Raw genomic sequence first — 15870 nt, 5'->3', positions numbered from 1 at the left:
AACTTTAGGTGTTTCGTGTGAATGGGGCAGCGACACCAAGAAGTCCCCTTTTTCCAGTTGGCCGAGCACGTGCTGCAACGTGACCATCCTGAACTTCTGGGACTTGGGGTACTTGTTCAGAGGTCGCAGGTCTAGAACGGGCCTCCAGCCCAAAGTCGTCTTTTTGACTAAAATTATCTGGAATGGACTCCAGAGCCCCAGAGATGTTGGGGAAGGAACAAGTTACTAACCTGTAACTGTTGTTCTCCAGCATGGGTCTGGCATGGATTCACATGCTCATGAATAAAGAATACATAGCAGTACAACAACCAAGGGAGGTGGCAAGGCTCAACAGAAGCAATTACTCTTACCTCCAGAACAGGCTCACCTTCAAGCAAACAAGTTGCGTAGCACTGCTTGGCTGACCCTGGACTCCTCTCGGGAATCCCTGTTGATGCAGTAGAATCATGTGAAGTGTGCGTGGACCTCTACGTAGCAGCCCTGCAGATGTCCAGCAGGGGCACACCAGACGCGAACGCCGTAGACGCAACGATCGCTCTGGTGGAATGGGCTCGCGGATGGCCGGGCAGCAGCAGGTTTGCCAACCGGTGACAGTGCATGATACAGCCAGTGAGCCACCTAGAAATGGAAACCTTGGACAAGGCTTAACCATGTTTCACAGGACCAAAGTTCACAAATAGCTGAGACGTCTCCCGGAAACTCTTCGTGTCTGCCATGTAGAACTTGAGAGCACGCACCACATCCAGTGAGTGCAAAGTCCTTTCAGCCGGTGAAAAGGGTTTTGGAAAAAAAAGACACGCACAACACCAAAGGCTCATTGAGGTGGAATTCCGACAGAAACCTAGGCATGAAGGAGGGGTGCATCCTCAGCACCACTCTTGTGTCGTGAAAATTCAGATAAGGCTGTTTGCAGGACAGGCCCTGGATCTCAACTACCCTCCTGGCAGAGGTGATGACCACGAGAAAAGCGGTTTTCCACAAAAGGAACTTGAGAGGGGCTTGATGCGTAGGCTCAAAGGGGGCCCCCCCCCATGAGACTCGTCAGTACCACATGGAGTTGCTAAACCGGGGCAGGCGCCTTCCAGAGCAGGAACGATCAAAACAGTCTTTGACTAGACAGTGTGACCAAAGAGAAGACGGTCCCGGAGACCTGGTGTAGCGGGAGGTAGCCGCCAGATGCACCTTGATAGAGGCGTGCGCCAGGCCCGAAAAGGACAACAAGTACGGAAAGATCTGCAGGGCTGTGACCACTCATAGGGTTGATCTTCTGGGTTTGGCACCACGTTGGGAAACGTTTCCATTTGTGCCCATAGCACTTAATAGTCAGCGATCTGGGCCTGGCAAGGACCTCCCTGCAGTCCGCCAGCAGCTCGTAGCCTCCGAACTAAGGCCGCAGGAGCCAGGCCTTCAGTTTCTGCGATCCTGGTTCGTGATGTAGGATTGCGCCTCCTTCTCTGGCGAGCAGATCAGCGACCACTGGCAGCATGACCAGAGGTGCCACTGACAGCCTAAGAAGATCTGGATACCAAATCTGCCTCAACGACTAGGATCATCCTGCATCTGCACCGTTTGAGTTGAGTGATGACTCGCAGCAGGAGAGGCAACGGAGGGAACGCGTACATGAAGAGGCCTTAACAGGGGAAGGAAAACGCAGCCTCCATGCTCCTCGGCTGGTGGAACCTGGCTGGCGAATCTCTAATTTGGAACTCATCGCCGTCGCAAAAAGATCGATCTGGGGCCAGCACCATCAGAGGAAGAGGCTGTCCAATTGATCCTGAATAAGTTCCCACTCGTGGGAAGAGCGTAGCTCCCTGCTGAGGTAGTCTGCAATGGGGTTTGACTCTCGCCAGGTGAAAACGAATGAGGAACATCCCCTGGGCGACGGCCCAGTGCCACAAATCCTGCGCCTCTTTGGAGAGCGTTGGGGATCTGGTGCCTTCCCCCCTGCTTCTCAATGTAGAACATTGTGGTGGTTTTGCGATGAATACCCTCACCACCTCGTCCTTGAGGGACGGAAGGAACAACTTGAGGGCCCAGAACACTGCCCGCAGCTCCAGGACATTGATGTGGAGAGGAGTCTCCTGCAGTAGCCACAAGCCTCCGACGTGGAGACATCCGGTGTGGGCTCCCCAGCATACCAGGTCTGGTGAGTCTGCTGGTACGGGGCGCTCTGGAAATCTGTTCCCCCGGCGATGTTAGAGCGCACGCCCCACCATCTTATTGCTCGATGGAACTCCTCGTCAAGAACAATCTTGTCTGCGAAGCTTCCAGACACCTGGATCCACAGCACATCCAGGAATTCCTGAAGGGGTTGCATCAGGTAAATGCACAACATAATGCCGAGCAGCGACTTGATGATCCGCACCGTGGCAATCTTCAGTGCCAACAGCCGTTGCACCTTGACCAGCATGGCCGCTATTCTCTCTTCCGAGGGGGCCACCAAACAGGAGACCGTGTTGAGCCTGGCCCCCACGAACAGCACGTTCTGCAATGGTATCAAGCAGGACTTTAGATAGTTCACAGAGAACCCCAGATCCACCAGCAGCCGGACGGTCCTTTCCGTGTGTTCGACGGCTACTTCCCTTGACTTGGCACAGATGAGCCAGTCGTCGAGGTATTGGTACACATGTATCCCTTGTAGATGCAGATGGGCAGCCACTGGTACCAGGCACTTCGTAAACACCCTAGCCGCCAACTTTAGTCCAAAGGGAAGGGCCTTGAACAGTTAGTGCTTTCCCTATACTATGAAGCGCAGGAACTTCCGATGCTTCTCATGAATGGGGAAGTATGCGTCTTCCAGATCCAGCAACGTCAGGAAGTCTCCTTTCTCCAGTTGGCCGAGCACGTGCTGCTGCGTGACCGTCCGGAATTTTTGGGACTTGATGTACTTGTTGTCTTGCCGCTGGTCGAGAATGGGCCTCCATCCCCCGGTCTTATTTACCAAGAAGTTTCTGGAGTAGACTCCGGAGCCCCGGAGTCGCTTTGGAACCAGCTATATCGCCCCTTTTCTTATGGCCCACGCAGGAGCTGAGGGATGTACTCCTGCCGGGCCACCGGTGGTATCCGCGGACACTTCTGCTGGAATTCTAGAGTGTGTCCCTGGGCAAGAGCGTCCAACACCCATCGTTCGGTGGAGATCTTTTCCCACTCGCTGACGTAGCCTGCCAGCCGGCCTCCCAACAGGGTGCATGGGTGGGGGCCTGACGTCCTGGCCGTTTCAATCCTGCTTTGGGGCCTGTGTGCCGCCTTGGGAGAGACAATGACTTTGGCCACCTCTGAAAGCCTTGGAATGGCCCCTGTAGGCCTCCTGGGTCGTGGAACGGGAGGGCTGGCGGTAAGAGGATGATCCCCCCCAACCAAACCTTTGATGACCTGCTGGGTTTTCCCGTTGAGGCACGAACAGGACAGTGTTGCTGAAGCATGCCAAGGGACTGTCAGCCTTAATGGCTTGCAGAGATTCATTGACAGACTTCCCAAAGAGGTTGTCCCCGTTGTCCAGAACCCTCGTCTGAACTTCCCGACGAAAGTTGGTGGCTTTCAACCAACCACGACGACAGAGGCAGACACTGTCCCCCATTTGTCGGAACCCAGTGTCTGCAATGTCCAGGGCCACAGTGATGGCATGGTCCGATGCCACCTCGCCCTCCTGGAGGATCAAAAGCGCCTCGACATGTTTGTCTTCGGGGAAGAATTCTAGCAGCAGGGCCATCTTATACCACAGCTGTAATGCTCACCTGACTCCCACGGAGGCGCTGGTCTAGTCTGGGTTGCTGTGGCCTCTTCGAGTGTGATGCGCAGAACTCGGAACACCGACTGAACAGGACCCTCAAATCTTGCTTGTCTGGCCCGTAGGAATATCCTTCTGCAGATGAGAAAGGGGATTAACAGTCTGCAGAATAGTGTGCTTGCTCCCACCCCCCCCCCCTTCGTTCTTCTCTAACTTCCTCCGAAATCCCCGGTTGAAGTTCACCTTATGGTTTGAAAGGATGAACTCTCCATCCTGCTTCTGGTGCAGGGGCGCGTGTTTGTCCAGTTACTTCACTGGTTTTCAGAATGGCGCTGGCAAAATCCACTTGAATTTTCCGAGCGGAACGCCGTAAGTATGAAGATTACAAAAGTTCAAGTGTAGAGCCTCCTTTTCTGTTGCCTTCCTAACCTGTGATCTGTCCTTTATTTCAGGTGCAGAATGAAGGCGATGCGCTGAGGGATTGAATTGCCGATGGTAAACTCAGGTGAGTTAGCGATGGGGGCGATCCCTCTTAATGTCTTTATATTCCTCCAGTAATGTCTTTTGTCCTTTCCCCATAGGGGCCCGGGTGCGGTACCTGCTAACGAAGCGGCGCCGACCCGAAATGAGGAATGGTCCACCAACAAAAGACCGGTAAGTGTTATGGCGGAAAATTAGGCTTTCCTCATATGTTCCTTCTGCTCACCTTTTGTCTGTTCTTCTCTCCCCTAGGCACAGAGATGTGGCGACCGGTGCAGACAGTCGCGGTGGAGCCAGAAGAACTCCCGGGGACAGGTGAGTGAAGCGCGGCGCTGCAGCGAGCAACGCGGTGCTTTTAAATGAAAGTCTTCTCAGGAACGCTGGCGTGAAGGTTCCGGATGCAGGTAAGAAGTTTGATAAAATTCTTGGTTTTCACCTTTCTCTTCTCTTTCCTTACAGGTGTTCCAGGATCGAGGTGGGCGTGGCTGGAGACCAGGAGCAGACACGGTGAGCGTGAGCTACTGTCTGGGCGTGTCTTAAATAGCCCCCAAAGTAGTTCCAGGTAAGTATCCTTCCCTGGCCACGCCCGAGTGGCAAAATAGTCCCAATGAAAAAATAGTCCCTTTCAGGTCTCAGGGAGCCCTGAATCTTGCAGCATGGTCTGCATCAGGTAAGTGCACAAACACCTTCCTTTATGAGCCTGGCGCCTATGGCGCCAGGACTGATGTCCAACATGAGCCTGGCGCCAATGGCACCAGGACAGAGTCCAAAGAGCCCCTATAAGGGGCTGCTGGGCTTTTACCCGGGGGCATGATGCCTGCTCCCGGGGGTGCTGGGCCTGGCCTGGTGCTCCGGGGGTAGGCATCATGACAACAGCTCCCTTTCGTAGCTGGCCAGGATCGCAAGAGCATTCACTGCCTTGACTGTGCGCAGAGTAGATCACCTTCCTGCCCAGAGCGTCCAACTTCTTCCCCCCCCTTTCCGGGGTAACGGAGGCTGAAGATGAGGGATTAGAGGACTTATTCCTCACAGCCGCCAAGTGTAAGGGAGAATTCTCAAAAATGGGATAATTCCCTTTGTTAGGGAGAATTCTCACATTGTGCAATTCCTCCCACCTTGGAGCCTTCCAGCTCTTTTGCTAAACTTTGGGACTTTGAACTTTTTAATTCTAATTTGTTTTCTGTGTTTCTTTTTGGTTATGGAGTTTTAGACAACTCCATAGGCATCTTTTCATGTGCATCACACAGCACCCTCAGTGCAGTGGCACAAGGAAACCTTTTCAGGCTTTCCCAAGGTTTAAATAGCTTCTCTGGGATAAACTACTGTTTCCCAGAGTAAGTAAAGTGAAATTGACTTTACTAGTCTTTTCAAATTCCTAGACCAAGCACCCCCTATCTTACTATAGAGTGCTGGAGGGGTTACCTAGTATCCCCTGTGTCTAGAAACTCATGTAGCAGTCAAATGCTACCCTTTCCTCTCAAAATGGCTGGTGGCAGTGGTTTTACAACTACCAATATTTTTCCCGATCGCGAACACCGGTAGCGTTAAATCTCGGGAGCCATGTTTTTCAAGATGGCGTCTGAGCCCCCTTTGTTTAAACAGGTCCCGGTCTTCTTTTTTCACCATTTCTTTGTGGAAAGTTCCTTCTAGAGTTTTGCTCTGCGTGCCAAACCAGGTTTGGTTGCTTTGTTAATTCGCTTTTGTCAGGCTTCAGGACGCCGCCACTGGCGCCCGAGTGTCTAGGGTGGGCAGGAAGTGAGGGAGGTGCCTGAAATTACCTGTGCTTAGTCTCCTAGGAGACCCAAATGCACTCTGGCGTGATTGGTTGGCTGACTGTCTGGCAAGGACAGCCACCCTGCTGTGTGAGTGACAGCTAGGCTGGAATGAATGGGAGAGAACTGAATAAAAGGAGAGTCTCTTGACTTGGAAGGCAGAGTCGACCACTGTAACGAAAGAACCAAGGCATGTGCGGCGGTTGATGAGGTGGCATAGGGTGCCGTTTCCTCTTCTTTGCTGGTGGTGGGCCGGTGCCAGAGGTGCTGTCCGCAACCTCTTCTGGATCTCAGACACCACTTTGTGGAGAGTTGAAAGGAAGTCCAGCAATAAGTTCCTGGAGGTGTCAGAGGGGCAGGCTTGCTGGGCCCAGCGTCCCTGTAGTCTGCATTCCCGTTGTCCCCCTCTGTGTTTCTGTCGTCGCTCCCCATGTCCTCCGGAACCATTTGAACAGACACCAGGTCCTCCTCATCGGAAGAATATCCGTGCCCTGGAGCACAGTTGAGGCCTCCACTCCCCCTGCACACCTTTTTCACATCCCGAGGGGTCAGTCTCGGGCTTAGGGATGGCATCTTCTCTGGCGTTTTCTCCACTGGCTTGGCCGAAGCCTGCTGCCTCGGGGGAGAGCCACTCTGGGCGCCGTCTGGGTCGCCTGGACCAGGTGTCAGTCCCTTACGCCTTCAAGAGGGCAGCCGCCACCAGCTCTATGATCGAGGATGACTTCACCTGGACCACCTCTGCCTCCAGGGGCAGGTCGGACACCTTTCCCTGTGCCTTGGTCTTCTCTAGCTTCTTCCTCAGCTTTCCTGGGTTAGCAGATATCCTCTTTGAGGAGCAGCTGGAGCAATGACTGGAGATACAGGCAGGCAGTGAAGATGAGCGTGCCCTGCTAATCTTGGGGCCCGCTTGCATGGCAACCCAGATGGAAACAGACTTGTGGTGCTTGGCCTGCATTGGGCCCCCACAGGTTGAGCGCCCTTAAAGGACTTCGAAGCCCGTGCCTCCGACTGGCTTGTCCTGGGTGAGGCATGCCCCTGCTTGCCACATGGGTTAGAGGCCTTGGCGTTGAGTCATGCCCCCAACCTACTGTGACGATCCTCGATGTTGCGTTTGGAGAATCCAAGGCAGATTTCACACTCCGCTTCCCTGTGGTCCGGATGGAAACCGAGGCACTGAGTGTTTGTCCTCCACAAACACGTTCCTAAATCTGCAGCTGGAGCAGAGCTTGAAGAGGGAACCTCCCTCCTTTTCCTCAGACATGGACCGCCGGGCGTGCGGTGTAGGCCCGATGGCCTTCTGGAATTTATGATGAAACTAGACGATTCTTGCCCTTAAGCGGCGTTGAGACGCCGACAAACTGCTCCCTGCTTGCTGGACAAAGTAGCGAAAGAGCACACAGGCTCCATTTGACAAAAATAGGAACTTTTTATCGAAAAAGCGCAAAAACGCAGAAAAGCTCTCATAGCAAAACACAAAGACTCACAACACTTGAATGTGCGTTAAAAATCGGAAGATGGCTGCCAGAAGAGGGGCTTAGGGAGAGGGTAGTCGTTGGCTGGGGGGGCAGTATGACCCAGAGCTCAGTGATTGGTTTATACGAGAAGACAATTTGCAAGTGAAAGTTAAAGTTTTCTTTTACCGAGGATTCCCGGCCCAACGACGGGGAATATTCATGAGCATGTGAATCCATGCCAGACCCCATGCTGGAAAACTAGCTCCATCGCCCCTTTGTGCAGCATGGCCCGCACCTCCTCCAAGAGCTGAGGGATGTGCTGCTCCTATTGGGCCACAAGAGGGATCCATAGACACCTGTGCTGTAACTCCAGGGGTATGTCCTTGGGCGAGAGAGTCCAGCACCCATCTGTCGGCGATCTTTTCCCACTTGCTGACAAATTCCATCAGCCGGCCACCCACTGGGGTGGCACAGGTGGGGGCCCGATTTCCTGGCCAGTTCAGGCCTGATTCAGCGCACTGCCTTGTGGGCGACAGCGGCGCTGACCACCTCCACCGCAGGCCTGGGAACAGCCTCTGTAGTCTGAATCGTGGACCTGGAAGGCTAACGGTAGGACGGGGAAAATCCTTTTGATGTCCTGCTCGACTTCCCTCTGGAGGAGTGGAAGGAAGAGCAGTGCTGCTGGAGCGTCCCCAGGGAACGGCCTGTCTCCGTATCAGCCGTGATGGCCTGCAGTCACGTCTGTCGAAAGGCATGTCCAGTAACCTCGCCTGGACCTCCTGGCAGAAAACTTTGGCCTTCAACCAGCCTTGACGACATAGGCAGACAGTTCCCCATCTGCTAGAACCCAGTGTCGGCAATGTCCAACACCACTGTGGTGGTGTGATCCGAGGCTACCTCTCCCTTTTGGAAGAGGGCGATCGCCTCCATCCTCCTGTCGTCGGGGAGGAACTCCAGAATCGGGCCCAGCTTGTACCACAGCTCCCTGTCCTAACTGGCTAGGATGGCCAGTCCGTTGGCCACCTTGATGGTGGAACACTGTAAATTACCTTCCTTGGCGATGGTTGTGAGCTCAGGCACTTGGGTGCAGATTCAGGCACCTGGTACTTTTTCAGCCTATCCCATTGGGCTGGAGCCGTGTAAGGGTACAAGCGGGCCAGGCCCTCCTCCCACACATCGTCCAGAAGGAGCACCGTCATGACAGCCTTCCTCTTGGCCTCGCGCCTCTGGTACAGGAAACCCTCCTCCTTGGTTTCAACGGGCACAAGCTGGAAAAGCTTGGAGGCTCCAACAACCATGGATTGGAACGACCCCACCTCGTTCGGTGGGGACGCATTTGGCTGCGGAGACCCGCCACGACTATATCATCGTCCGTTGTCGCCGTGGGCGTATCCATCCGTGTGTCCACTGGTGGAGAGGGCGCCCGAACCAGATGCGGGGGCATGGTATGACGCTTCCTCTTTGCCGGAGGCTGATCAGGGAACTGGGGGGCCGTAGGAACCAGGCCCTGCGGCATCCTCTTCTGGCTCTCCGACACCCAAGTGTGGAGGGTCGACAGGATGTACAGAGATACATCCCTCGGCTGAGTTGGCATGATCGGAAACACTAGACACTGCACCGCTGTCACTGTCGTCGCCCTCCTCCTCCAGGTCCTAGTCTGTGGACGAGAATTCCATAACCTGGGGCCTCCTTGTCCCACCCCTTTTCTTCCACCTTGAGGGGTCCGAGATGGCATCCTCTTTTCCAGCATGCCAGCAGATGTCGCCAAAGTCACTGCAGCGGTTTCTACCCCGAGAGGCAGGGACACCGCCTGTGCTGTGGGGGCTACCTTACGGAGGAAGCCCTTTTTGCCTTTGTGAGATCAGCCGCCACCAGCTCCATCGTAGACGAAGACTTCTTCTGAGCAGATTGGGCGTTCTTGGGAAGTTCGGATGTCTTCTCCTCTGTCCCTGGTTGCTCAGGCATCTCCCGCATCTTAGCCGGTTTGAATGATTTTCTTTGAGGAGGAGCTCGATTGCCAGCCAGCAATCGAGGTAGATGGTGATGTTGATCGTGCCCCGTTCATCGCGGGACCAGATTGCGCGGTGACCCTGGTGGACCCGAACTTGCGGTGCTTGGCTTGGTCTTTGACCCCCATGGATGATGCGCCCTCAAAAGACTTAGAAGTCTGCTCTTTGGTCCAGCCGGACCTGGGTGAGGCATGACCCTGCTCGGAGCACGGGGCAGACGCCTTGCCGTTCAGCCACGCCGCCAGTCTACTATGCCTATCCTTAGACGTCTTCTTGGAGAGGCTGAGGTAGATCTTGCACACTCCTCCCTTGTGGTCAGGATGAACAAAAATCGAACCTTTTTCCACAAAAAAACAGAAGTAGCTCACAGAAAAAACTTGGACTCCCAACACTGAAGCGTGCGGTAAAAATCTGAAGAAGGCTGACACAGAGAAGCAGCTTAGGGAGGACTGTCATTGCATGGAGGCAGTATGACCCAGAGGACAGTGATTGGTTTAAAGGAGAAATACAGTATGTACGTGAAAGTGAAACTTTTTTCTTTTACCCAGGATTCCCGGCCTGACGAGGGGGAATATTCAGGAGCATGTGGATCCATGTGAGACCCCATGCTGGAGAAGTAAGAGTTTCTTTGGGCTGATGTATTGCTTGGGTCTATTGCACTTCGCTATAGCTCACATACTCTTCATAGGATAAGCCTGGCTGCTCTGCCATTCTACCAATCCTTCGGGTAGTACAGGCTTTTACTACGAGTTGGGGACCAAAATACCAAGGGATAGTTTTATAGAGTCTTACCTCCATGTGGACTTTGTGAAAACTCTCCTAACACCATTCCCAAAAGCTTGAGAAGTGATTGCTATCACCAAAAGGAGTGACCATCGGGAGAGTGCATGATCAGAGACAGAACCATCCAGATACACAGCCACTGAGAATGAAGTAAAGGTGGTGCCGGTCTGGAGCCCCTTCTCACTAGTGTTATGCATGGTTAAGTTGCTCCATCAAAATGCATGTCCTTCTGCAATCCGACGTGTGCACTGTTCAAATTAACACTGCACAATTTGGGCTATGAAACAGTGGGCTTCATTACGAGTAAAGCAATATTTCTGCAGTAAATACCATCATTTACTGTTACAGTCACTCGCTTTGGCAGTAAATTGGCAAAATTACAAGAAGCGGTGTGGGTCACTATTACCCACACAACTCCATTGGGTGTGTAGCATTTACCCTATTTAAATCAACCATTTTACTGGTGGAAAAATCTCAAGTTTAGTGCTGAAGGTTTTCCATCCAAGAAGCCTCAATTGTTGCATTGTGGTATAAGGGGCCCTATTTGTAAAGAGGGCCAATGTTAAAACTGCACATATGTGGGTGACTCACTGATGCTTAGAGACTGATAAATGCATAATGTATAATGAAACTCCATCCCATCATAAAAGATGTAGGGACTTGGATTTCGATCGGCGGGTTATGGTAGTCAATGGTTTAAAAAAAAAAAGACCACCATGTTAGGGAGGATTCTCAGTTTAGTGCTAAATTCGTCCCACCTTAGAGACCCCTAGCTCTTTTGCTGAACTTTGTACTTTTAATTCTATGTGTTCTGTGTTTCTTTTGGTTATGGAGTCTGACAAACTCCATAGGCATCATCTTTATATTGTGACTCATAGCACCTTCAGTGCAGTGGCACAAGCAAAAGTCTTTCAGAAGTCCCAAAGGTTTAAATACCTTCTCTTGGTAAAACTACTGTTTCCAAGAGCAGTGAAGAGAAAATGACTACTTACATTTTTTAACTTTCTAGACCCAGCACACACTAGCTTAACAGAGGGTGTTGGAGTGGCTACTTAGTATCCCCTTTGTCTAGTTTCTCATGTACCATTTTTTATGTTACCCTTTCTACAAATAATAGATGGTGGCAGTGGTTTACTTTTTTACAGCCATTGTGCGTTTTCACCGCGGGCTGCATTCAGAGCTGCAGTAAAGCACCCATGGGTGCCCATTTTGTCAAAAAGGCCCTGGTCATCTTTTTTTGCCATTTCTTGTTGGAAATGTCCTTCTTGAGATTTAGTCTGCGTGCCAAACCAGGTTTGGTCCCTTTGTTTGTTTCGTCTTTGGCGGGATTCACGAGTGAAGCCCGTCTCTGGCTCCAGTATGACTGGCAGGTGCAGGAAGTGAGGGAGGTGCCCAAATCTCCCTGTGCTTAGTCTCCTAGGAGACCTGAATACACTCTGGTGCGATTGGCCGGCTGGCTGTCTGCGGGTTGAGTGCTCGCTGCTGCGATCTGAGCATGATCTGCAGGTTCGAATCCCGGCAAGGCCAACTCAGCCTTTCACCCTTGCGAGGTTGATAAATGAGTACCAACTTCGGTTGGGTGATATTGTATGTAAATAGGTGCACTGTAAAGCGCTTTGGATTAAGGCGCTATATAAATAACACATCATTATCATTATTATTACCCAGCTGTGTGATTGACAGCTAGGCTGGAATGAATGGGAGAAACCAGCATAAAAGGAAAGGCTTATTGGCTTGGAAGACCGAGTCGACCACTGGAAGAAGGAATCTGAAGAAGAACTTGGAAGAGACGCCTGCTGCAACTCCTGGATCGTTGGTTTGCCCGGTGAAGCCCAGCTGCTGTGCTGAAGCTCTGAATTCTCCTCGACTAGAGAAGCCCTGCAAGGATGACTTCTCCCCTTGAGTTGGTGGGCCGAATCGACCCCAAAGTGAACTCGTTTGGACAGCCTCTCGAAGCTGGCTGTACTTCCACTGCTGGAACCGAAGTGCCAGGGAGAGGAACACCAAATCGAGTGGATCGCTTTTAAGTCTGACATAAGCGCTAGGAAGATCCTCTGGACTTCCCCGATGCAGGACGGACCAAGCCTGAGCCACCTCAACAGAGTGCTGGACCCCAGAAGCAAGGAAAGTCTGAAGTGGTATCCGAGAACCGCAGTGTTGCTATTTGCTGTCAGACGCGAGGAGCTGAAACACTGAAGGACCGCTGAATTGAAGTCTGCACATTGCTGCCGCTGACCTTCCCATTGCAGAGTCCCCAGACTTCCTCCCTCTTGTCCCCACGACAGGCTCAGGAACAGCAGGATCTGCACAGCTGTACAGGAACAGAAGCCAGCTGGAACCATTTCTTCTAACCAGACGTACTGTAAAGTCTAAGAGAACATACCTCTTGTTGTGTAGCCTTGCTTGCTCTCAGTTGAGACCGGTCTTAGTTACCTTGCAGAGTTGCTATAGCTTTGCCCCTCACAAGCCTCTGAGCTTGTGGGCCTTCAAGGGTTCCATTTACTACACACATTTCTAAAAACATTGTGCAAGACCTTTTACCTACCTGCAAAGAAGATCTTCAGCTACCCTAGACATTGTGCAATTAACATTGGCTGTCCTGGCTCCCTGGGTGACTCTTCTTACCACCGATTCTGCTTTATCTTCTCCCCAGGAAATAATTAATTTACTGAACATTGGGATTTCAAAAGTACTTGCCGGTTTATGAATTATTTGTTAACCTTTGTTTTATTCCCCTATCTAACCTTTGCAACAAACTCAGTATTGCTCTAAATGTACCAGTGATAAATCAATGTCCACAGTGTGCTAGCTATTTAAGTCACCTGAGGGTGTAGGAAGTGTCTGTGTGCCATCTCCAATGGGTATCATCTGATTTAGAGAAACTAAGTGTGTTCTGAAGCATATTTTAAGCGTTACATGTTTTGTTCCCTTCTGAAGAAGGCTTATACATCTGACTGAAATAAATTGTTTTATCAAGAAACCTTGAGTGTGTATTTGAATAACTGTACTGTGAAACTCTGTCACAACATTACTGCTCACATTGACCCCTCTTGAGATAAGCCTGGCTGCTCAGCCACACTACCAACCTGTGTAGTTCAGACGTATACCAAAGGTTGGGTCCCCATTGCCAGGTGGTCAAGGTTATTGTATTGCACCCAAAGGGTACTACATACAATCTTGCCTAACACCACCATTTTTTTAAAATCTGCATTAGGTATTGTACACATGTCCCATAAAGGTTGTTCTTACTCACCAACTTTATAGTGCACACAACCTTCCAAGTCTCCCACTGTTGTCCAGCCCTGTTTCTTCTCCACTTCTGGGTCATTGCGCAAAATTTTATTTCTCAGCCACGACAAGTAATATACCCGCAACTTGTTCTTCTTGCCTAAAGAGAAAAAGGTTTCGTAAAATGTGCAAAAGCGTAGTATGTTTAAGTAACAATGTCGTCTTCTGACATTTTCGTCAGTTAACATGCATTTGATTGGAGATTCTTGAAAAGATAACTAATCCATTGTCTATAGATCAAGGTACATAACCAGTGTTCAGATTGTATTCAAAAGTAGGTTCTCACTTGGTAACAATAGCACCTCATAGTAAGGTATCCTGCCGAGGTAAAAAAAAAAAAAAATCAACTAACCGCTAGTAAGTAGAAAACAAATGGGTGCCTTATGACTGCCAGAGTTCACCTGAAGGCTTATGTCCAGAAGAATATGGACCTCCTCTTATACCATGGAGCAAAATGGTTCTGCAAACAACCTATCCAAAAGGAGTAAACACTGGAAGGGGCATCAAGGGTAGGGTTTGTGCAAGGTGTGAGGAGATGACCATGTAACAGCTTAAATGATCCATATAATGGCCTCTTGACATGAATGACCTTTAATCCGATACATAAGCAGAAAAACAGTCAAGGGTGAGAACCAGCGAAATTGTAACATTTAACAATACAAAAACCAGCAGGATACGCTCATAAGCAAAACTGTAGAGACAGGCTTTTGGACGTCTAAACTTATTAACAGTTGTCAATCCCTGCCTTTAAACTGTGTGCAAAATAATATTTGAAAGACAAAGCAAGACATTGAGCAAATGAAGGCTCATTTTGCAGAGTACATTTGAGGGCATCCAAAACAGGCCGAATTCTTCAGCTCCTACTTCGAATATAATCAGTTAACAAAAATTGTAAACGGAGAATACTTGCGAAGGACAACAGTGCAGAAAGCGCAAAAGCCAAGCAGTGCACTAGTTCTCGTTGCTGTGACCAAGTGAAGTGTTTAGCGTGGGACAACAGAGCAACTCTACTCTATTTTACACAGAGTGATTGATTACCCAGCCGCATGCACCAATTTGAGGTCATGACAGCTGCACATTGAACACCCAGAAACGTCTATGGTGGTCTGTCAACAAGGGCAGAGTGGTGGGCAGTGTGAACTGGCATTACAAGAGAAAAAAAAGGGGATGGGGTGGAAGGAGTCCACAGCCAAAGGAATTTGGATGAAAATCCATTCACTGTCTCACAAGGTATTACCCCCACCAAAAAACGAGTCCCAAAAGAAATTTCTTTTGGGTCGAATTTCACAGGGATTTTTGTACCCTCACTTAATGAATAGATGGGGAGTGGGGTAAAGGCATAAATAAAAGGTAGGAGAAGCGGGGGGGAATCCCCCCCCATCCCTCAAAATATAAAAAAAAAATGCTAAAGAAAATCTCGGCATTCGACCAAAAAACAGACTTTCGAGACTCGTTATTTTTTGCCGAAAAGTTCAAATGCATTCGTCTCATGAGGGGAGCGGTTGATAGGATGTGAGCTTTTAGGAAGTGTAATGCAGTTGGAGAAATCAGTTCCGAATTCAGATCCAATGGATGTGTATTATCAGGGATTCTGAATATTCCTTGCTGGGAAGAATTGCGAATGTGGGATGCGTGCATAATCACGATAATACACATTTGTACAATAAGCAGGGGGGTGCAGGGTGAAGGGGTAGAGCAAAGGGTTGCAACCTCTGGTTCTCCCAATGTTTGGGCTACAACTCAGATCAGTCCTAGCATGCAAGTCTGAACACGCAGGTCTCAGTCCAAAACATCTGGAGAGCTACAGGCTGCAGTCCCCCTGCTGTGGAAAGAGGTGAGGGGTATCAGTGTGGGGAGTTGGAGGGGGACAGAGCAGGCCACCCACCCCATTCAAAATAATCAAATTCTGCAGATAAGAAATAAGTAGTTTTAAATGTGGGCAGAAATTAATTGCGTTCAAAGGACACTGAATTTGGGACAGAATCACGCCGAACTCAACACTGAGTCTATCGCAACAAACCGGGGAAAAGGAAAGCTAAAGGCCACACCCTGAACAAATCGGTGCCCTCTTACCAACCAGACCTTCGATGAATGGCACTAGAAGAAATGTGGACCCCTTCCAACATTTATAACTAATGGGAAAGCACAGTCTGAACAGATCTTTTAGAATGATTTTTCTAAACCACCACTGGTGGTGGGCGGAGGGGGGGGGGGGTTTAGAGATGCCAATCTATAGTGGATCTGCAGAGGTCCACCACATGTTACACCAACTATCACTGGTAAGTGTTAGGAAATGTTTATTTTTTCAACTTTCCTTCCATAGATTGCTATGGAACCCCATTCATTTTGTTCCGTTT

The 15870-nt window shown here is 50.4% G+C and overlaps 1 protein-coding gene across 4 annotated transcripts in view; it reads right to left on the bottom strand.

The window, feature by feature from the left end:
* MAP4K4 (mitogen-activated protein kinase kinase kinase kinase 4) overlaps positions 1-15870 on the bottom strand; it is a 917846-nt gene that overhangs the window by 47243 nt on the left and 854733 nt on the right. For all 4 annotated transcript variants that reach the window (XM_069636727.1, XM_069636728.1, XM_069636729.1 and 1 more), the window contains one exon: positions 13479-13613. In XM_069636727.1, the coding sequence (XP_069492828.1) occupies positions 13479-13613 (135 nt within the window). The remainder of the gene's footprint in view (positions 1-13478; positions 13614-15870) is intronic.

This window comes from Ambystoma mexicanum, chromosome 7p, assembly GCF_040938575.1.
Source record: "Ambystoma mexicanum isolate Mex_15411 chromosome 7p, UKY_AmexF1_1, whole genome shotgun sequence".
NCBI classification, from domain to species: Eukaryota; Metazoa; Chordata; class Amphibia; order Caudata; family Ambystomatidae; genus Ambystoma; species Ambystoma mexicanum.
This window is presented reverse-complemented; position numbering and strand designations above follow the sequence as displayed.